General features: G+C 32.7%; 3 protein-coding genes and 1 long non-coding RNA gene across 10 annotated transcripts; 2 read left to right on the top strand and 2 right to left on the bottom strand.

Annotated features, from left to right (window-relative positions):
- Window positions 1-2008: 2008 nt before the first annotated feature.
- On the bottom strand, window positions 2009-4959 carry LOC111300152 (uncharacterized). 5 transcript variants are annotated; one of them, XR_002691410.2, is made up of 3 exons: window positions 4721-4959; window positions 2903-4161; window positions 2009-2503 (listed from the first exon to the last, which is right to left on the bottom strand). XR_002691410.2 is itself a non-coding variant. In XM_089748070.1 (3 exons), the coding sequence occupies exons 2-3, from the start codon at window positions 4065-4067 to the stop codon at window positions 2959-2961; spliced, it is 939 nt and encodes a 312-aa protein (XP_089604196.1). In that variant the 5' UTR covers window positions 4068-4161; window positions 4721-4945; the 3' UTR covers window positions 2584-2958. The 5 variants fall into 5 exon arrangements, 2 of the variants coding, with proteins under 2 accessions (XP_089604196.1, XP_022751545.1); XR_002691409.2 differs by having other exon boundaries at window positions 2009-2488; window positions 4721-4956; XR_016330120.1 differs by having other exon boundaries at window positions 2009-2509; window positions 4721-4945.
- A 283-nt stretch (window positions 4960-5242) lies between these two features.
- LOC149513905 (uncharacterized) lies at window positions 5243-9195 on the top strand. The gene is made up of 3 exons (XR_016330121.1): window positions 5243-5775; window positions 5874-5930; window positions 8052-9195. It is a non-coding gene; the product is annotated as an uncharacterized LOC149513905 (long non-coding RNA).
- A 2042-nt stretch (window positions 9196-11237) lies between these two features.
- On the bottom strand, window positions 11238-14399 carry LOC111300827 (WUSCHEL-related homeobox 13-like). 2 transcript variants are annotated; one of them, XR_016330119.1, is made up of 4 exons: window positions 13997-14370; window positions 12113-12559; window positions 11778-11905; window positions 11238-11679 (listed from the first exon to the last, which is right to left on the bottom strand). XR_016330119.1 is itself a non-coding variant. In XM_022896437.2 (3 exons), the coding sequence occupies exons 1-3, from the start codon at window positions 14220-14222 to the stop codon at window positions 11594-11596; spliced, it is 759 nt and encodes a 252-aa protein (XP_022752172.1). In that variant the 5' UTR covers window positions 14223-14399; the 3' UTR covers window positions 11238-11593. The 2 variants fall into 2 exon arrangements, 1 of the variants encoding a protein (XP_022752172.1); XM_022896437.2 differs by lacking the exon at window positions 11778-11905 and having other exon boundaries at window positions 13997-14399.
- Window positions 14400-19156: 4757 nt separating this feature from the next.
- On the top strand, window positions 19157-21818 carry LOC111300149 (protein GET1-like). Of its 2 annotated transcripts, XM_089748069.1 has the most exons (8): window positions 19162-19361; window positions 19721-19844; window positions 19939-20018; window positions 20104-20174; window positions 20745-20815; window positions 20907-20988; window positions 21297-21346; window positions 21606-21818. In XM_089748069.1, exons 2-8 carry the CDS (start codon window positions 19734-19736, stop codon window positions 21672-21674), a joined length of 534 nt encoding a protein of 177 aa, XP_089604195.1. In that variant the 5' UTR covers window positions 19162-19361; window positions 19721-19733; the 3' UTR covers window positions 21675-21818. The 2 variants fall into 2 exon arrangements, with proteins under 2 accessions (XP_022751541.1, XP_089604195.1); XM_022895806.2 differs by having other exon boundaries at window positions 19157-19361; window positions 21297-21818.
- The last annotated feature ends 562 nt before the right edge of the window (window positions 21819-22380 follow it).

The raw sequence follows: 22380 nt of genomic DNA, 5'->3' as shown, positions 1-22380 counted from the left end.
TATTACCAACTTACTACCAAATACCAATCAAGAGATTAAAAGCATTGGCCTCAGCCGTTGGCTAGGTGCCAAGAGCAATCAATCAGCTTACAGAATAACACTAGTTGCACTTACTATGGGGCTAGTGGCTACGTACTTAAAAACCCTGTGGCCTATTAAGCTTGTGACAGCTTCTCAACATCTCTCTTGCAGTTTAACTGTCCATTAAACCTGCATCTGCAAGTAAGTGCTGCGCCTATCCGTTTAGCTGTCACCGGCGTTGTATTTGATAACAAGGTCCAACTAATTTAGTACAGTATATATGGTTGGACTAATGTAGTACAGTATATATGGATGGAGGCTCCGGCTGCAACTAATTTCAAGGGAATTCAAGGTGAACCGTGGTGGACCTAGAAAACGTTGATTTTGGGTCAGTGTCCGTAGTTTCTTGGAAAGAAAGCGAGGCTGCCATTGCCATGCTAACGGTGTAGCAAATCGAGTTCCTTGGAGCATTGGGCCTGAATACCAAGGAGCTCAAGGAAGAAAAAAGCATATTCTTCTGGCACGACAAAGACGGGAGGAGCAACGCATGAATGAATATGAAAAGGAAAATAACCTCTCGCTTTTCTAAATACTAGAAAAGTTTATTTCAGGATGCATTTTGCTTCGTTTAGGCGATTTCTTGCTTTCGCATTTGATTTGGTCAAGTGATAGGTGGGGGCTGGTCCCAGCCATAAAACATCAACAATTGACGGAAAACCAAGAAATGAAACATGCCTTGCCTTGTGCTCTAACAATTTGTGCTAAATCCATACTTCTGCCTTCTCTTCTGGTTGCTTGAGTTAAAATTAAGATTTTCCCCTATCCTGTCTGTCTTTTTTGGGTTCAGTTTAAGATTCAACAACAGAACTACCGTTTCCAGCTAAGAAACTGATCACAATATCAAGAGTTTCTTAATCCTTGCACTGCACACGATCACAAGTGGCTTTTAAATATGAAATGTGAATGACAGTTTTCAAACTTGGGTTTTTGTCCGATTAAGTCCATATATTTATCAGTAAACTTTGATATTTACATGCTTTTTGTTTTTGCCATTGACGACTTTTAACTCTGTGCCAGAACTCGGGATAACCAGAGGATCAGAGGAACCAAGACATGGATCTTGATGCTGCTGTGCTTAAATTAGTTGCTAGATTCTAATCTTCTTTCTCCAAACAATTAAAATTAAAAAAAAAAAAGGTAAGTACGAGGTTCTCATGGTTGATGTTATCGTTATAGTGCTAAAAAAGTTAAAAGTAGGCCATAAAAATATCTTCCTTATCAATCTACTGTCTTCTATCAGTGAACAATACAGCACTTCACAATGACGGGCATAGTACCCCTCTTGAATCTTCTCAATTGGTTGCATTCTCTTATTAGTAATTATAGAATTACACGAATCGGGGTTTAGTCTAATTGTCTCATGCAATCTCTTTAAACAAAGTGACTTTCAACTAATTTAAAGCTTTAAATTTCAGTATTTGCATCTTTCTTTTTCTATTTCAAGTTGGATCTATCTTATAAAAAAAATTATAAATTTTTGTGCCAAAGATAGAAGGAAAATCATAGTTCAAATGATTTCCAAATTCAGTTTTGTGGCAGAAAATTGATAATTTAAAGATGTTCTGACTTTGGATCGAGAAAATTTCCTGAGAACTTCCCGAAAGCTAATTGGCACGATTACTGATCATTTGTTTGATGCAGTGGTAAAAGAATTACCTTCATTTGTTTTCTTGTTTATATAACTTGTTTCCTGATTACTGGCAAACTGACAATCCAAGTAGAAATACCAAAATAGTTCCTAGAAATACAATGCAAAGGTGACATTGCAGATCAAGCCACTTGCTCCAGCTCGAACTTAGAAGCATGAGCACAGATGACATGTAAGATCAATAAAGTTTAGAATTTAGACATCACTTAAGTTAGATAAGAAGGTTCATTTGCTCTTGTCTAGTGTCAAGACGGAGCCGGAGTCTCTTCCAACGCAAACTCGCTTAAATCATGGAGTTCATAGATTGCATTCAACTAGTTAAGAGACCTACACAGATAAGTAACGGGATCTTTCTCTTTCTCTACCTACAAAGAAGACTTTTAAGCAAATATCCTTCTGCTATTTTGTAAGAACTTAAAACATTTCACGATAACCGCATGTCCTGAAGCAGAGTAGCATGCATGCCATTAACAACAAGGCACTTCTTTCTCGGAATAAAACCAATAACAAATGGTGAAGCACCAAAGTCCAGCAACTGTCAGCATGTCCTCGATGAACTTCAGACAAAGATTTCTCAATTCATCAAATTTACAGCAACATAGTAAGAAAAAAGCCAAATCCTTTGTTGACGAGAAAAATCATTATCGAACCACACGCCATTGTTAGATGATTGAATTGAATGCTAAGGTGTATATCATTTTTGAGCACATCAACTTCACAGATATCCTTCATTAAACTCATAAGACTTTGAAATTGTTTCTGTATCCATCAATACTGCAACTAATAAGCAACAATAAGGAATTTCATACAGCAATAATTCAAAATAAAGGAGAACAACCATAAAAGAAAATAGATAAAGGAGAACAACATAATGAATCAACTGCAGAAAAAACAATACCAGAGGCATTAAAGTTGTAACATATCTAGCATCATCCCAGAAAGCAGGATGAATATACAAAAAAATTAACAAGGAACCATCTAAATTTATTGCATTCCTCTTTATCTCAACTATTGCTGTCATTTTATGCAGCAAGCACTATTAGTAAAGTGTAGAGGCAAGCAATTGAACATTCCAATATACACTTTCAATTCAACTTCGTTACAAAACCAGAGATGAGCAAAAAGATAAATGGTGTAAAGTCATTCCTATCAAAAGAGAACCACAAATCCTACCTCAGCTATTAACTTCTATCATTGAAGCCACCGATTATAAGAACAGGATTTAAACATTATGATTGCATGACTTTGTTTTGTTTGATACATGCAGGGGCCTTGAAATCCTGGCATTTCCACATTGGTGTACCTTCAATTTGAATAACACAATCAGCAGAGGGCTCCAGAGAAAACAAGGGATTAACAGCAGCAGTCAGATTACCCATGTTCTTTTCGGTCAATGGAGAGCTCTCAACAATCATTTCTTCCTTGGGATTCACTTGATCCCTGAAGGAACAAATGCTTAAGGGCAACTTCTTTAGCTTCACTCTTCCCCTCTTTTTACGAGGGAAATACGCATCTTCACAAGCTTTTTCCTTAGCACGACTTGATTCTGCTTCACCATTATCAAACTCCGATTTCCCATATTTTTCATATTTGGCTCCCTTTGCCTCTGCTTTAACTGACTCCTCAATGAAGTCCTCAGATTCAATTTCCCCTGCTATAGTACCTCCACTGCATGTAGAAGATGGGCTTCCTCCCAATACTATACCCCCATTGGAAACCTTTGTTTTCTCAAGAGTTGCCAAGCTCCTAGGCCTTTTATGTTTATGGCCTCTCCCTTCAGAAGTTGGTGAATTCTTCGAGATTCTTGGAGAACTGTTGATTGCTCGGTGCAATCTACGGGCTATCTCTTCATCTGTCCTATAATTCTCAATTGGTTGATGTTTTTTGTATAAGAGTTGAACTGGGACATGCTTCTTGAGTTTATTCTTTTTTAGGTATCCATCCTTACCAACAGTATCTTCAGAAAATGTGGCTACCATGTCCAAAGCACTCTTAGCTGCAGCGACAGCTTTAGCTGCAATTGCAGCCTTCTCCTCTGCAGCAGCTCTGGCAGCCTCTGCAGCTTTAGCAGCAGCAATAGCTGCTGCTCTCGAGGCCTTCAAAATCTCCTCAGGAGAAAGATTTGAGTTATTGAAATGGGAACTCAATAAATTATTAAGATGGGTATTAACATCGCTTGAAGAAGTAGAAGGAGAGGGAGAGGGTGAGGGTGAAGGTGAAGGAGGAGATGAAGAAGAAGAAGCAACCGTAGGCTGATCTAATATACCATTGGCGTTAGAAGCCTGTTTCTTAAATCCTGCAAGCAGGCGCTTCCGAGGAGGCAGAAGGACATCGGCATCCAAGTGATTGATGTCACAGATGTTAGCCTCCATTAATATCCCTCTTCCAATTTATTAAAATCTCAAACACCAACCGCTCCAATCACATCCACTCTAAAGCATCAACAACCATAGATTCAGTGTTAAATGGTAAACAAAACCCGAGACAAAATCAGAATTCTCAGGCAAAGTAATAATCTTAAAATCTCAGAAAATTAAGCAAAAAGTATAGATTTGAGAAGAAGCATAAATTCAATCGATTTTAATAGATAAATCGGAATTGAAAGATGTTTCATTTGTCGTAAATGACATAAAGAATGAAAATTTGAAAACCCTACCCACAGATTCTGTTGTATCAGAACTTCCGGTAAAACCAATGGAACAATAATGATAGAAAGTCAACAAAATGATCATCATGCAATGAAAATGAATAGCCAAGTTAAAGATTTTGTTGGAATAGATGGTATCATCCAAACACAACGAAAGAAACAAAACACAAGAGGAGAGCGATCAAAAGAATGACTGAAAACGTAAAAATCGGTGGATTGATGAAAGCAAAAGAGAGAATTATAACGTGAAGCGATAGTGCGAAGCAGATACTTTGATTGAATGATATTATGGTATGCGAATGAAAACAGAGTGAATTAAAAAAGGATAAGTTTTGACTAAATACCTGATCATTTGTGCGGGGGTTGGCTAGTGTCACAGAGAAACAGAGTTTGTTTATTTGGATTGTAGAGAAAGAGAGACTTGAGAAGGAGGGAATTAGGGTTTTTGTTGTTGTTGTTTTTATATATATTGTGTTAGTTTTGAAGATGAGAGAGAGAGAGAGAGAGAGAGAGAGAGAGAGAGTCGGGGAAGAAATCCAGGGTTGAGTAGGGAATCAGAAAAAACGAAGATCTTGTGTTTGTGTTACTAATTATTATATTACTATTTATTACTTATATCTAATGACAGAAACAATTTCGATTGGTTCATAAAAACCAATTTCCATTGCTTTCGTTCTTCTAACTTTATAAACCCAATTACCTAAATAAATCCGTCTTCTTCTTCTTTTTTTTTTTTTCAAATATTGCTTACCAAGGGCAAAGGCTTTTTTCTTAATTACTGCTGTGTTATCCCTGTTTTCTAAATTCTACCCTTAGGAATAGGAATAGGGATTCCCTATTCCTTCTCCTGCCACTACTTCTCCATACCAGCAGTTACCATCTTTAAGGTGGTGTTAAGAAAAGATTATATCATCAATGCTGTAAATATGCAAAAGCTGCATACAACAACTCTCCACCTCCACTCCTTTGTTTTAAATAAGTAGTTTCACCATTCACCCTCCTCTGTTTTACAGCTGCATTTATTCATATCAGATAATATTTCTAATTGTTTATGTATGTATTCATCAAACAAATTAGAATGACTGCCACTTCTGCAGTTGTACTCAAACAAAGGATTATTAAATCAGTGAAAACCCTAAACCTTACCCACTTTTTATAACTTCCCTCTCAGCTTAGCTCTGGTAAGGTAATCAAACTCCACATTTGTTTCTCTTCGCAATCAAACAGCTTTTCGTTTTTCTTTCTTTAGTCAAAGGCTTTACCATCTGGGTGATTTCGATGCTGCCAGTGGGAGCTTTGGCTTTTGGTGAGAAGCACTAGCTTCTATATATGATGCAGCTTTGGTAGAAATAGTAACAAAAGCTTATGGAAGCCAAATGGATACCGCAAGGCCATTAAGGTATATACACTGACTATTTTGTGATAAATTTCTTTTTCCTTCGTTATTCATTTCGATTTGTACTGCAATTAACTTTTCTTGGTTCTTGTCATTGCCAGGAACCAAGAATTTGTATCTTGGAATTGAGGATAATAGGAAAGACGTGGGCATAACAGGTAGGACATTCTTCTGGCCTCTGCCACTGTTAGCACACAGGCATTATTACTTCACTTGAAGACCTATTCATGCCTTCTAATGTTTAAATCCCGCTGTGTGTTAGAGAGATGTGTTCGCCTCACTTTCTAAAGGCTTTTGATATTTAGCCTGAAGAGAGCAGAAACGATTCTAGCTTTGAAGTTATAAAACAAATTAAAGATTAGTTGGGTAATCTCAAGTATTAGGAGATGACTCTGGTGGGTGCAAAAGCACTTAAATTTCTCACCTGTTTGAATTTTGGTAAAATAGAGAATAGTAAAGCTCCTTCCAGTAGGTACTGGGATTAACTTCATATGAAAGGATGGATTTAGTTAGAACTTACCTATTTTTCTGCGACTTATCATCTAAGTTTCAGCAGCAGCAGGTGACATAAGACAAGTTTAAGTTGATCTTTATGTTATCATTTAACATTTAGGAGTCTTCAACTTCTTGGCCTAGTGGTTAAGAAGACTTAGGAAGACATGTAGAACTCCACCAACCCCATCCATTATCCCCTATCCAATGGATCAAAATAAAAATTTTAGGATTTTCCTTTTATCCCCCCAAATAACTAATTAAAAATCCAAATTTTCATTCTTCATGGACTAATGCCTTGATTCCAAGCAGTTGTACATGATTAGGGTTTAGTGTTTAAGGTGTAGGAAGAAGCATATGCAATCCAGGTTCCCAATTCCTTTATAATTAATGCAGAGCAACAGCTAATTATGTGATATTGACAACAAAGATAATTTACTTGAGATTGCTTCCGGATTCCTTTATCTTGCCACTGAATCATTGTTTCCTGAATCTATCAATATGAGTGTCTCAGAGATGCCAAGGTTCTGTAACAGGTGGATAAGAAATTTATGCCAATTGTAGCTGGTGGAACACTTGCTATTATTGATCAGGTCCATTACCTGCATTTTTTATATTCCTTGAACATAACTCTTGTCTTAGCATGCATTTTCTGCTTTAACTATTGCAGTGTAGGTTTCTAGCTGGAAAATGGTACCTTAAGCTCATCTATGTCCAACAAAACAGGCACAAATAGGGTCATGGGTTTACCATTTATCAGATTGTGATCTTCAAAAGAAATAGTGGTTCTATTTGGAACATCTGACTAACTAGAACGAAAGAGAGGTCAATTAGTCATGATGTAGGTCATTTGAACATACTGATCTTAGAAAGGGACAGATTAATCATGACAACAGTTATATGAATAGTTTACTTGATTAAAACACATTAGTTGCAACCATCATTCATAAATATGTGAAAGATACCATAATGCATTACGTATGTTTATTTATAAATTTGATGCACATAGAACAAATGTAGGATATGTCAATAAAATTTTATTATGGATAACATGGAGGTACCCTGAATTTTAGGTGTCAATTTATCTGATGTTGATCTCTTTAAACTTCTTGACCAGGTAATACATGGTTCATTACTTATTTAAACTTTTCCATCCAACTTCCCCTTTCCCTTTTACATGGGGGGTAAAGGTATTTCATTTCAAACTATAATTTATATTCATAATATATAGCTTGCTGATGTAGATGGATCATCAACAATGCCTCCATTGATTAGTCGAATTCTTAATTTCAAAGAATGCAGAGTTATATGCCTAATCTCACATCCTAGTGGCAAGTTTGGGAATCAAATTCAAATCTTTATACATGTGGGAGGAAATTTTATGCTTTATATAATACATGGTTAATGCAATTAATGCAATAATTATCAGAGCAAGTAGTCCTGTATGCACCTGTGTTAGGTTAAGTGAGATTCTCTAGTGTGGCTGTAGAAGGTATCGATGAGTCTTTTTGGACTTTTATCTATTTTAGTCTTGGAATTCCTTCCAGTTAGCTACTTCATAGCCTTCATTAATATAGTTTTAGCATTAGAACTTGTGCGTGGATAATATGTTGTCGTTCTTAACAAGTTGTCTAGCTTGAGCAACATCATGTCATCCTTTCCTTGCTAAGCTGCAATTTATGTTTGGAGAATCCTTAAGAATGTTCCTTAATTGTTGAAGAGCTAAAGCAGACCTCGCTGTGCTTCCAAGTGAGCTAAACATATAACATAGCAAGATGTTTTCGCAGATTTGAATCCTGACGTTGTGTATGTGTGCATGCATTTGCACATATGAGAGAGAGACTAGAGAGAGGTCCACCTGCTTTCTTCATGAATAAATGTGAAAACTTTATCCTGCAATGTGCTCGTGGGCGACCAACCACTGTCCCAGTTGTGAATTTGGGGGCATTATGCATGCAACGGATGATGATCCAAGAGAGCTGTGGCATGGGCTATGTCTAACATAGAGTCAGCCTTGAATGAACCTACTTCCAGTTAACTACTTCTAGTTTTCTTGGTAGATTGGGAAGGAAGACAGATGAACCTAAGGCCTATTGTTTAACCACAGTATAATATAATCATCAATTATGCTACATCTTTGACTACCTGATAGCATAAAATCATACGATACTGAAATGAATAATTTTTCCAACCATAAAAATTTCAAAATGAGCCGGCAATCTGCCATTAATTGAGAAATGTGATTCTGCAGTGGAATTCTTGCCGTGTCTGCAAACCCACAGGCAAAGTTTGGTTTTCATATCTGAGCATTTCCATTTAGTTTCATTGCATTTGTAACCCATACATTGGCGGTGAAAATGATGCACTTCTATTATTTCTGGATACAACTGAGCCTGATCCCAACCCTTTTAACTAGATCCGATACGGATAAATAAACAAATAAATAAATCCCAAGAAAGGTCATTTAGGGTGACTGGGCGAGGCCATACATCAAGCAGTTTTTTATAAGGAGACCAGTCTACCCAATGTCTACGCAAAAATTTAAAAGAGCTTTTAAGTCTGACCGTACAGCATGTACGGCCGTACGGTTCTTGCTGAGTTGAGAGTTGAAGGCTATTTCCTTTTGTCACAGGCAGAGAACTTGCTGATAATCTCTAATGCTCATCCTCTTCTACTTCTACTTCTACAAGAATGGATTAGTTTGTTGAGCTTTGACGAGAATGCATTTTCCACTATCTTGGCAAGTTGCAGCAGCAACCCAGATGTATTTTTGGCTAATTGATGTTTCTTTGTTGTCAATGCTATCACACAAGGCCTTCCATTCGGGAAGCAACATCTTTATTGGATGGTGTTGCTCCTTCACAGGGAATCACTTCTCCCAACTCAATTAAAGCCAAAATTAATAAAATAATGTATATTTACCAAAACTATTATATAAGTATATATGACAACATCCACAAATACATATACACCCCCGAGACAATTCTCCTATTACTTGATATAAGCAGTACCCCCCCCCCCCCTTAAATTTCTGAAGTAAAAGAGAATGAAGTGAACAAGTTCGGCTGCTTTACCTTGAATACCAACATCAGCTCTTCCTTCCCACTTACAAGTAAAGAGAGGCTCCAGTAACAAGTTACTGGAATACAGCTTTCAAAGTCTCACCAGCAGGAATAAATCTGTGGATGGTTCTACTACAAGGAAGTAAAACAAAAGAAGATTAAAAGAAAAAAAAAATAGCACTGGTAATGTGCTCTTACCACTACTGTTTGTAAAAGTCGATGACTAAAAAATCTGAAAGGTTTATTTATGAATATTAATTAAGCTGCTTGCCAACAGCTAGCTTCTCTTCAATTGTGAGAGAAGAATGACCAAGTGTATTGAAATTAAAGCTAGAAATGCCTGAGAAACGCTTTCAAGTCCAGGAGATAGCAATGTCGAATGCAAAGATTGGAATAAAAAACTGAAGCCTAACATTGAACGACAGCCTAGAACAGCAACTTGTAATTCAGAGAAACAAACTAAAATTGTGGTACAAAGTAACAGCAGATGTTTCCCCTTCTTACATTATAGTCCTATTTGCCCATTAGAAAAAGAAGTTTCGTCCGGAAAATTATGACTCATCAATTTCCAAGGAGTAGCATATCTCTATTCTAATTGTATATAAAATAAAATACCTATAGAGATATTTTCCTTTACTGATGGTATACCATAAAACAAGTATCTAAAGATGTTTAACGTTCATTTCTACTTAATTAAAACTTTTTAAAAGTTACCATGAATAATAAATTTTAAAATCTACAACTTCAACATAATAAACGAATGGTGTATAATAAAATATATATTTTTTATATATTTAAAACAAGATAAAATATTTGCAATTCACTTTCCATCCGATTTTGATTTTTTTTTTTTTAATTCTTGAATGAATATTGAATTTTTTAAAAAATGCACTTATCATTGGATTGGAGTAAATATCCATTAAATACAAGTTTTTTTGTCGTTACCTTTATTGATTTTTTTACAAAATGTATCTAATTAAAAAATTAAAGTTAAAAACCTAAAAAATAAAGAATAGCAAAAAATTAAAAACTAAAAAAATAAAAAGGAAGGATGGGTATTAAAAAATAAAGTAAAAAATAAAATATCAATGAAAAAAAAGGAAAAAAATCAATTAAACACGGAAAAAAATTAATAATAAAAAAAGAGGTGTCACGTGGGCACTCTCCTTATGCTCAAATCTCTACAAAATTTACTATTAGATATAGTAGGATGAAAGCGGAGGTGGAAGTTAGAGATATTCAAGTGCTAATAAAAAATATGATTATATATATATTTATATATATTTATGACTTGAGAGGTTAAATTTGATTCCATCTTTAGTAATTAAGCACAATTATTTGGTACCAAAGAAAAAAAATAAGCACAACGGTTACAGCTGGGCTCCTCAATAAGTTTTTCCTTTTTTTTTTTTTTTTTTGGGTGAAATCAGTTGAGAAGCAGCAAACAGATTATCATTCTACTTCAAAGGTAATCATGACTGCATGCCGTTATGATAGCAAGGAAAGGATCAATCCACCCAACAACCAGATCAACGAGGTGAATCATTGTTCACAATCACTACCTACTTAAATTGAAATTCAAGCGGATATCGTGTGGTGGTTGATAAACTTTTACTCTGTTTCTGCTTTGTTTGGTCATGGATGGTTACCACTTTCCACTTTTTGCAGGCCTGCATTGGATGAATACTACTTAAATACTTAAAAGACTTCACATAAATTATCCCATTCAAAGAAAAAAAAATTGACTTTTCATTACCAGCACCTGGATATTGGGCTGCATATCCTCATGCTTGTCAAGTTCAAGCTTGTGATTGCAATGATTGCCGCATTCTTTCTTTGGACTTTGGAGACAAACATATGTTTAATGTCCAAAGTTTAACTATCAAAATCGAACCAAAGAATCATCTACTCTTAACAAAATCAAGAATGATCATAATTGCATGAAGAACTTGCCAAAAACATTCATGGAGTTCTTTCTATTAACAAAATAACCAACACGAAAAGTCATAGCACAAAGGCAGACTAACATTCATAATTCATTCTAGCAAGTCCTATTCCAACTTAACCACCTCATTTCATGTTCAAACTACAAGTATATTAGCTTTACTATATATGTTAGGCATGCTATGATTCCATAATTAGGCCAAATTCTTTTGTGTCGTCTCCAGTCCAACAACCAAAGTCTTGGACTAGCATGTGCTTCCACCTTCCAATAATATTATTTTTCAGACAAAGTGGCAGGAGGTGCACAAAGTGACACTGGAGTCTCACCCAGTCATTCTGTAGTCTTCTGCCTGCCCATAAATGTTGTAGCTCCCTGGCATTCCCATTTTTCCAGACAGATGGCCATCCCCTATATCAATTAAATAGGATGAAATAAGATCAACGTTACTTGGAATCTGCAATAAAATTATTACAATATAGCACTAGCAGACACAACAATACACAGACAATATATAGAGGATGAGATATCTTTACTCCCGCAGGAAAAATTTTCACTAAAGGTGAAAGGCATTCAATGAAGCCATGACTGCAGTATCTTTTAGATTTGCCAAATTACGTCTTTATTATAGCCCTTCCTGAAAAGAAAATGCTACTGATCACAAACCATCAGTGTAAGTGGAAAATGGAAATTTAGGACATAACCACTAGGTATCAAGGAATATTGGAGAATAAGACATTTTCCTTTCACCATCAGTCTGTCAGACATCTCAGGATCCTTCTACTGACATCAAAACATTCAATTTACATAGCAAGATAAAAAGGATAAGTCACCAGATGCTAACCATTGTATGTATTTGGATTGGGCATTGCACCCAAGAAATGCAGTTCAGAGGTTATCTCTGGTTTCTGGAAGCAAAGATCTTCGGCCCTTGGTGCAGGGTTCTGCTGAGAGAGAAGAATCTCGGGCTCTGTCTTCTTTTCATTTGGTGACTCGACTTCTGTCTCTACTTCTGATTCAGCATCGTTGGATGATGCCACCAGTTGCTTCCTTTTAGATCGAGCCCGTCTATTTTGAAACCAGTTATAGACATTTGTCTCAGAAATTTGGCAGTGCTGGCTCAGTTCTGAGGTTATCTCTTTGATCTTTTGCTTGCTTGGAGTTCCAGTCCCCCGATCAAAGACACGTTCAAGAATTTGAAGCTGGACAGGTGTCGGAGTCCAGCGCTGTCTAGCAGTAATTTTGTGCGATGTCATTAAAGGGCCACAATAGAGATTTCCCAGCCTACTACCTGCAAGAGAAATGATTTTTGTTTTTAGTTTTTCAATAGCCAACCAATATTTAGTCTTAAAATTATATGAAATTGGTAGTGGTTATGGGTTCTTGTTGGAATCAAATATTCAATCACAATTGACGATTGCAAGCATCTGAGATGACAGAGCTTAATCTACTTTTATCAGTTTTCAGAAATTAAAAAGCCATCAAATTTTCATGTTTTCCAGCTTTATTGTTAATAAGGCTTATCAAAATCAACGAGATCAACAAAAACTGAAACCGCAACATCCTCAATTTCATCGTCTGAATGCAACAATGTAAATGTAAAAAAAGGATAACAAGGGTTGTAAGGATGCCAATGCCATGAACTGTTAGGAAACACAATTGAAAGAAGCTAACCTCAGGGTAGCCTTGTCGTTCCAATCACTTCCAAAGGAAAATCCAAAAGTTAATCAACATTAGAAAAGGTTCACCAGTGAAATTCCATGCCGTTAAATAAATCGAAAATGATACAATGAGCAGAAACTAGAACGAGCTGATAGGCATTTGCGTTAATGGCTACCAACTATATTTTCGACAAATCGTTGTTATGATTTTGTCTCTGTTCTCATACAGTGGCTCCTAAAGTTGGTGGGTTTCCCATAAAGAAAAGAAAGGATTTAGATTACTATTGGTAATTGGAAAACAGATAAGCATCAATGATCAGTTGGTCTGTATTTAACTTATTCAGCAATAAAAGGGAGGAATTATAGGTTAAGGAATAGCAAGATAGAAAAGAAATGAACAATCCGAATCAACCGCCCAAATTATCAGTACATGAAACTGACCCAAATGAACCGAACAGTTAATAAAAGAAGTAGTTTTAATTTGTAAACAGGAGTTTGACAATTGAAGATGACAAAGATTGCCCCTGAAAACGAAGCAACCAACTCAACAATTTCATTCCTTGAGAATTTGGTGATGCGGGTTCAATCTTATTCAATTTAATAGTATGAAGAGAAGATGCTGCTGCAACCAAAAGCTAAAACAGAAGAAAATCCACAAGTCTCCTGCCAATCCTTGAACACTTGACAGCGACAACTCCAAAGGGTAGATCCAACTTCCAAGGAGCAGAACAGCCAAGGCCCAAGGTAGATATATTGACTGAAACTGGTATACATATGTAATCAAGGCCAAAATTAAGTAGCCCTGTATAATTGAAATCAGAAAAGCGCAAGACCCAGAAAGGGAAAAGAAAAAGACCTTTGGAAACCAGCAAAGGAAAAGGCCATAAGAGAAGCCATAAATGAGCATACTTTGGGCAGAGAAAACTTAATAAAAATAAACATGTGCAGGAGACGAGCCGTGTAAGCACCATATCCGACCATGAATGAAAAGTTGAGGATGAAATATACATATATATATATATATATTTACTAATAGAAGGGAGAAGAAAGGAGAGAGAAAGAGAGACCTGCAAGATCTTGGTGGTGAGTGAAGTTCTTATGCATCTCAACAAGCTGCTCACAAATGGAGGCATAAACAGCAATTTGCTTCCTGAGAGTCTCCAACTGCTCATCGGTCATCACTTTGACATACATCACTCCACCATTATTCACATTTGCATTGACAGTTTCTCTCTGGTTTTGATTCTCATGTTTCTGTTGCCGTTGTTCTTGATTCTCCCATTCCATTATCATGCTTTTAATTTTTCACTCATATAATACAAACTCTGTCCAAATTTCTCTCTCAGTCTTATGTGGAAGAAAGGAAAGTCAGAGCTCACCAAAGCAAAAGAAAAAAAAAAAAAAGTAGAGGAAAAATAGAGACAAGTTTGAAAAAGTCGTAGGAAATGGACAAACCGATAGAACAAACTCAACAACTACTAGTATTACTAGTTGATGATGGTGTTGCATGATATTATAAACTTTTAAAATTAGATTTGAATTTTAATTGAATATTTTTATGATTCAAATGGAATTGAATTTTATTAATTATTTAGTTTGATTACTAATTTTTAATTTTTAATTTTTGTTTTTTATATATTAATTTAATATAAAATTTTAATATATTTAAATAAATTTTGATATAAAATTTTTATTTTTATTTTATAAATTTTAAAATATATAAAAATATATAATTAATTTAAAATTTTATTTTAAAATTTAAAATTCGACCTGATTTTAATATATATATTTAATAACTGAATTTAATTTAAATTTAATAAAAAAAATGATCCAACCAAATTGAACATTTTGATTTTGAATCAATTTTTAATTTTTTTTTATTTTTTCTTATCCCTAATTGGTGTTGCTGCTGGATGTACATGGATGTGGTAGTAGAGGACTAGAAGTGTTAATTAGAATTAGACCCGCATATAATTGCTAGATTATTTTTTAATTTTTAAAATTATATTTTAAATTTGAGAGAAGTACAATATTTCTATCAATTTTAAACTAATACTAACATATAAATAAATATAAATGTATTTTTTAAAAATAAATAATAAAAATATTTAAGAAATGTAAACACAAATTAAAAGTCAATATAAGTTAATATCCTCCTTGGATTTCGATCTCAATAGAGCACTTTCCGTTTCAGTATATAATTATTCTCTCATATTATTTTTTTTAGAGAGTTATAAGAGAATGAGGGACTTTTAAAAAGAGAGATGATGGAAAATAAAAATAAAAATGATAGTTGCCTTCAAGAAAAAATGATAAAAAAAAAAAAGTTTGTAAAAAACAAGTAAAAAAAATAAAAGACATTGGGTAAAAGGAAAAAAAAATAAAAAATAAAAAATTGAAATACAAATTTAAAATAATTAAAAAAAAAACAACTACTACATCTTCTCATAATAAACGCCTACTACAATCACACCATTCGAATAAAGAAATTTTAAAAAAAAAGTTGAAAAAGAATTTAAAAAAAAATACAAACTTAAAAAATATATATAAGAAGAAATTAAAGAAAGGGAAAAAATTACAAAATAAAAGGAAAAGGTGTATGGGATATTTATTACCATCACATCATTTCGTTAAAAATTTAAAATTTTTAAATTATTTTAAAATTTTAAAAAAATAAAAAAAGTTATTTTGAAAAAAAAGTTAAGCTTTAAAATTTAAAACACTAATTGTATGAATAATAATTTATTTTTTAATATAAATTATAACTTAATTATATATAAATATAATTTTTTATTAAATTAAGATATTAAATAATATTTTTACTAATATAATAAAAAAATTATCAAATACATTAATAACAGAGTTTTTTAATTTCATAAGTAAAATTAAAATGATGATACATATCATTTATATGTTTAAAAATATTAATTTTAAAAAATATTTATCATCATCTTAATTTTATTTTTAAAATTAAAAAAAAAATTATTATCAATATATCAAATAATTTCTCGTAGAATATATAAATAATAAAATATATTATTTAATGTATCTCGATAGCACTCAAAGTCATATTTCAATTTGATACAAATTGTCTAAAAAAGCAAGACTTGATCCGATCCTTAAAAGAAAAAAAAAAGCATCAGCTTATGACAAATCGAAGTTTATCGGATATAGGTTATTTTGTTATTTTGTTATTTTTACATTAATTTATTTTTTTTTTACAAAATTTAACTAATAAAAAAATTTTAAAACAAAGAAAATGACAAAAAAAAATCCAATGAGGTGGTATGTGAATTTATTAAATTAAGATATTAAATAATAATTTTTATAATAAAATATATATAAATATATAATTAAATAAATAATAAATATATATTTATATATATTAGGGTAAGATATAATATTCAAAATTTTATTCTTATTGAGCTCGATTTAAAAAAAAATCAATCAAATTATTCAAATTTAAAAAATATATAATAATTAAATTAATGTGAATCAAAATTTATCAAATATAAATTATTTTATTGCTTTTATCTTAATTAATTTTTTATCATAAAATTTATCTAATAAAAAAAAATAAATAAATAACTTAAAAAAATTTAAAAAAATAAAATGAAGAATATACCACGTGAACACCTAAAATAAGGTATAACGTCTTCAACCCATTTTCGAGCCGACTCAGTTTTAAAAAATATATTCAATCTGAATATTGAAATTTTTTTGAAAAGCACTTATATCAAAATAGTACTAATCGTAATCAATTAGATATTTATTGTTTTATCATTTATATTTTAATAAATTTTTTGTAAAAAATATCTTTAAAAAATTAAAAGTAAAAAATAAAAAAAAAAGATTTTTGGAGGAAGGAATAAGTGTCAGATAAAGACCTTCTCCTACTCTCAAAATCTACAAAATTAAATATGTAGATATATTTTTATCTTTTTCCTTTTGGAAATTGGGGGAGTTTGCCAAATTTTACGTATATTTTTTTCTTTTCTTTTGAATTCTCGGTTTAAGCTAGGACTTAGGGCCATCCCATCTCATGTGAATATATATGTGTATGGATATATATAAAATATATATATATATATATATGAATGTATATGTGAATATATATAGCCAAAATACAACGTAAGCACGGCTGGCTGCAGCTATATATCATCATTTATTAATACATTGGTAATCTTTTTCTTTTCCAAAATTATCTTTTGATTGTCCTTCCTTTTAAAATGGGTAAGTAGCATCCTTACATATATATATATATATATAAGAATTGATTCCCTTGACTTGGTATATATGCTGCTGCTGCATGCATCCATACTTCCATAATTAGGAGAATAATAGTAATAATAACCTTGATTTATTTGCTTAGATGTTTTATATGATTATCACTGAATTAATTTCATATTTCCAATTTTTATCCTTTGAATTATTGGGTCCCACCCCTTTATGGAGACTATTAAGTTGTTGTCCCCACAACGTTTATGGAGTCCTTTGAATGATGTGGCTCTTCAGTGTTCTCTTCTCCTCTCTCATCCCTCTTTTTCCTGACACAAGTGCACCTCTGTCTGTCGGAAGCAAAATACTAGGACTATTGCTAGCCTAGCCTACTACCTTTTTATATTATTATTTTCACACAATTACCACTTGGCAGTTCCTACCAGCGACACCCACGTTTCAGTTATCCATCCACCTTCAATCTACTAGTACATTAAGTACTGACCCGTTTTCATGCACAGCCCCGGCAATTTTAGTGTGCCTCCAGTTTTCCAAGTCTTATTAATCCAATCCAACAAGAAAGAAACCAGAATTATATATTCTTTAACTGCTAACTGAACTGATGATCACCTATCTCTGTATAATCTGTGCCTGCCTACAAGACATGTATGTGTCCAGTGCTGAAATCAGTTAGTTTGACAATTGTCCAAGTTGCTGCAGTATATATATATATATATATATATATATCGCAGGTAACATATTCATAATTTATATATATAACTTATTTTTGTTTAATATAAATTTATAAGCGTATAAATATAGCTGTCGATAAATATGATGCAATTTAAAAAATTTTAATTTGATTAAATGAAGGCTTTTGTTTATTTGATATTTTATTCTAGCGCAATAATATTGTTAATTATATATTTAGAATGTTTTGAAGTTTTTTTTGAAGAGTTTAATTTTAATATGACATGTCACTATAAATAAAATTATTATATTATATAAATTTAAAAATTTTGATATAACTTTAGGAAAAATATTAATTTATATTTATACACAAATTAGATCTAAAATAAAGTATGAAGATATACTAATCGTACTACTTATATATATATATACATACATATATACTACACACTTAAAAAAAATTATCAAAATATTTATAAAAATATAATCAAAATAAAAAAGATTTTATGATAATTACAATTTTTTACACGCATTATGAGGGTCGAAAAATATATATAATGTTTAAAAAAAAAGAGAGAATTTGTGTTTCGAAAAAGAATTATATGTAAAAAATTAGAGGTTGATAGTTTTTTAAATTTAGGTATTTTTTTTTAAAAAGAGAAAGTACAAAATGTTACATATATCATTAATTTTTATTTTTATAATAAATTTATTTAATTATTGTAATTTCATCAATTGAATTCGTGTCATCTAATTTATGCACCAAATTTAATAAAAAAATTTGATCATTAGCATAAATTCTTGAGAAAAATAAATTGTATAATTCCAGTAACAGAAAAAGAAAAAAGAAAAAATACCAAAAACAAGCTTACAATAGTAGAATTGAGAGAGGCCTAAGCCTCCTTATAGAGGGCAGGCCACCAAAGGCCTTTAATATACCGAATCATATGAATCCCAATCTAAACCTCAATTCGATTGGAAGTCAGAAACCAAAATGAAGAAAAAAAGTAAGATATGCAAAAATAGTTAATAATAATGTAGGAATTAAGTCATATTTGATTTTAGTCCCAAAAAACAATGTTCTGTTTGATTAGAAAGAAAGGTTTTTTTTTTTTTTTTGAGAAAAATAAGAAATAAATTATTGGATTTTTATTTTCGGTTAAGATAAAAAAAAATATAACAAACAGTAATATTAATTTTTTTTTGTTATTGAAAATATTTAAATTAAGGGAAAATACGATATAAAATTTGGAATAATTTTTTTTTATTTGCCAACAATTTTCCCTTACTTTTTAGTTTTTCCCTTAAAAGAAATGCCTAAAAAAGAAAATTACGAAAATAAGGTAAAAAAAGATTTCGGGCTCTCTGAATTTGGCGCAAGATCCACCTCCATCTCTTTCTCTCCCTCGTAGGCGTCTTCCACATCTCTACTCCCAACAAGCTCCATTGGCCACTCGACGCAGCCGCCGCTTTTACTTCCTTCACGACTTCCGCCTCTTTAGCGCTATTTAGCTTTCTTTTACGGTGAGGCATCGGATTTTTGTTGACTTACCGATGATTTTGATGGCGAATGAGAAGAGCCACCTATTGGTTTTGATTTTGATTAGTCTGATTTTGAAGGAGAATGAAATGATTTAAAAATTTTGCGATGAAAATAGCCTAAGTTTCATGTGGGTTATCTTTAAGTGCAATAAGTTTCATTTTTGATTGATTCCCGATTCCATATTCATGGCTGATTCTCATTTGGGTTGTCTCTAATTTCTATATCTTCATTTTGACTGATTCCTAATTCCATAACAATGGTCTTTGATGTGCTTTGATGGAACTGATGTCTGGTATTGAACAATCGTCTTTGATGGCTAATTTTTATGAACCAAACAAAGGGTTAAGAGAAATATGGGAGAAGGAGAAATCCAAGAACAAAGAAGATCCCTGGCAGCTCCTCTCATCTTCTTCATTGTCATCGTCTTCCAATTTGCTACCAAACGGCTCCAAGATTTAAAGAAGGTACCTAATTCTACTTGATATTGTCAATTCGAAGATTGTAAGTTATCTTGCGATTTTTCACCCTGTTGATTAGATTTTGTTTTTACATGGTTAGGGAGCGTCCAAGACTGACAAGGAAATCCAGCTTCGTGGAGAGATTAAGCAGCTTTTGAAAGAGGCTGCCTCCTTTTCACAGTAAGTGATTTAAGTAGCGTTTAATTCCATCGAGTTGGCTTAGCAATCGCAATTGCATGATAATCAACACTATTTGGCTTCATAGGCCGTCTACATTTGCACAAGCAGCTAAGCTTAGAAGGTCGGCTGCTGCCAAGGAGAAGGAACTTTCAAATTGTGAGGCCACTTTCCTATTTTAGCCATTGGTTAATGACTTAATGCTTTTTTTCTTTATTGCATAAACTTATATTTATTTGATTCTTTGAACAATCTTTTTGGGGTGTTTTGGATTTCATTAAGCTTTTTTGCCAACTTCCAATTAAATGATTGACGTGGAGATTTCATTAGGACTAGGGAGAAAGTTCAAGTGTTCTAATTTTCTGGACTATCAGGTTGTCAAGTGGTGTTAAGGGAAGCCAATAGACATTTACTGGTAAGTTTAAGAAGGAAGAGTAAGGGTTGATTTAATCCTGAGAGACGAATCAGATCGATTTCATATGCTGTACAGAGTATGTAAATTTTAAGTCAGGGAAGAGTTGGTTTCAATTACTTGAACTTTTATGAGATATTCTTTCTCATTCTTCATTTGTGGTTCATACGTTTTTCTTTTCTTTTTCAAGAAAGAGAGCTTCATCTCATAAACAGCCATATCTTGCTTGCTATCTTCTAGGTATTTCCTTTGTTTTTCCCGCCTTAAGTTGTTATTCTAGATCACTTCTATTGATAGAAGAAACACTTGTTGTCCAGATCAGGCACAACGGAGCAAAGAGGTGAAGCTGTCTTATGATTTGTATCTGAAAGTTTTGTTCATCTTAAAGGTGATTCTGTGTGTAATGAAACTGTCTGGAAGTTTGTATATGCTTGTTTGCTTAATCAATGTCCTGAGAGATTGGTTGTCTGCTTTTGCAGGTCATAACTCATTTTGTGCTAATCTTCTGGTTTTGGAGGTCTCCCATAGCATCTGTATCTCAGCAACTTGTGCAACCCTTTGGTAATGAACTATAATGATTGTTGCTATTGTTGTGCTAAGATTGTAGCTATTTTTCGTGTTTGACTGTTCAACTGCAAATTTTCCAAATGTGATTGCGCTCATACTGCCTATCAAATTTGGATACATGCTTCTTAATGACATACTCCCAAAATTAGATAAAAGTTTGTCCCTTGGGCCGGGCCAGAAATGAATTAAATTACACAAGAACATAAAGAGTTGACAACAAGCAATTGGAGGACAAAATATGAATCACACAAAATCTGAGAAAATCGGTTGTTTATTGATTGAATTTGACTGCCATTTTGCAGGGAAGGTGTTATCCTGGAAGACTGGAGGTTCTTTAAACAACAATGTCATGGTAAAAAATCTTGGAATCTTTTCGATTTTAGCACCTCTAACCATAATTTTAACTTCTTCCTTCCCGGCAAAGAATTCCCTCTCTGTTATCCCAATTGTTTATAACATGATCTATCTACAAGAGTACAACCCACATGGAGGTGTTTAATGCTATGAGCACAAAGCATATACCTGGGTCAAACTTGGTTGTTCCTTATAAAAGGATACAATAATTGGAAGATGGGTTTGATTGGGGTTCTGATTAATGTTGTAAATTGCAGGTTGGGATCATACCCTGGTTGATTTTGTGTATCAGGGTTAGCAAGTTTATTTGTCGACTCCTCAATTAGAACAAAGGCCTTATAACGATATGCTTTTGACTGATGTTGGACTTTGGACTTTAGTATGTATGTAGTTTTGATTTTGATTAGCATCTCTTTGTAAAATTCATTCATTTTATTTATCAAGAAACGAAAGTAAGAGATTTGATCTTCTTTTTGTTCTCTCTTTTCCTCTCTTTCACTTTTTGCTGCTTTCTTTTCTTATTAATTTCAATTTTATCAATAAATATAATTTTGATGGTTCAAAACCCTTTTTTCTCGGATTATTTCTTGTATTGCTTTGCACTTTAGAGTAAATTCCAAGGATAGTCACTGAATTATTATTATTACATTCCCAAATAAGTCATTGAACTTTGATTTATTCCTATAAAATCACTGAAGTTTGTTAAGTGTATTAAATTTGATCACGTAATAGATTTCATCCAAATCAATGATGGAAAAATTACATGGTTATCATATAAATTGCTGAGTCAAAAAAAAAAAAAAAATCCATGTTAGAATTATTTTTTTCTCTTTTTCCTTGTTCTTTTTTCTTTGGTGAAACTGCCGTCGATAGCCGAAACGTTTCTAGTGTAAAAACATTATCATTTTCTTGTTTCTTGTATGTTTAGAAAAATTAGATAATGTTAAATAAACACTCATCCATAATGAAAAAAATCAAAGTTGGAGCATTAAACAATGGCTATCGAATATTATTAAATTATAAATACATTAC

The sequence above is a fragment of the Durio zibethinus genome, chromosome 18, assembly GCF_047325235.1.
Source record: "Durio zibethinus cultivar Kanyao isolate XHJ-2024 chromosome 18, ASM4732523v1, whole genome shotgun sequence".
In the NCBI taxonomy this organism is placed as follows: Eukaryota; Viridiplantae; Streptophyta; class Magnoliopsida; order Malvales; family Malvaceae; genus Durio; species Durio zibethinus.
Note: the sequence above shows the minus strand (reverse complement) of the source record. Positions and strands in the feature narration are given on the sequence as shown.

Excerpts from the sequence above, each read along its gene's own strand:
- LOC111300152 (XM_022895810.2), bottom strand. The coding sequence starts at position 4,101 with ATGGAGGCTAACATCTGTGACATCAATCACTTGGATGCCGATGTCCTT.
- LOC111300827 (XM_022896437.2), bottom strand. The coding sequence starts at position 14,222 with ATGATAATGGAATGGGAGAATCAAGAACAACGGCAACAGAAACATGAG. Across the intron at positions 12,560-13,996 it reads TCACCACCAAGATCTTGCAG|GTAGTAGGCTGGGAAATCTC; the intron begins GTCTCTCTTTCT and ends TTTCTCTTGCAG. Across the intron at positions 11,680-12,112 it reads CAATCCAAATACATACAATG|GGGATGGCCATCTGTCTGGA; the intron begins GTTAGCATCTGG and ends TAATTGATATAG.
- LOC111300149 (XM_022895806.2), top strand. The coding sequence starts at position 19,734 with ATGGGAGAAGGAGAAATCCAAGAACAAAGAAGATCCCTGGCAGCTCCT. Across the intron at positions 19,845-19,938 it reads GGCTCCAAGATTTAAAGAAG|GGAGCGTCCAAGACTGACAA; the intron begins GTACCTAATTCT and ends TTACATGGTTAG. Across the intron at positions 20,816-20,906 it reads AAGTTTTGTTCATCTTAAAG|GTCATAACTCATTTTGTGCT; the intron begins GTGATTCTGTGT and ends CTGCTTTTGCAG.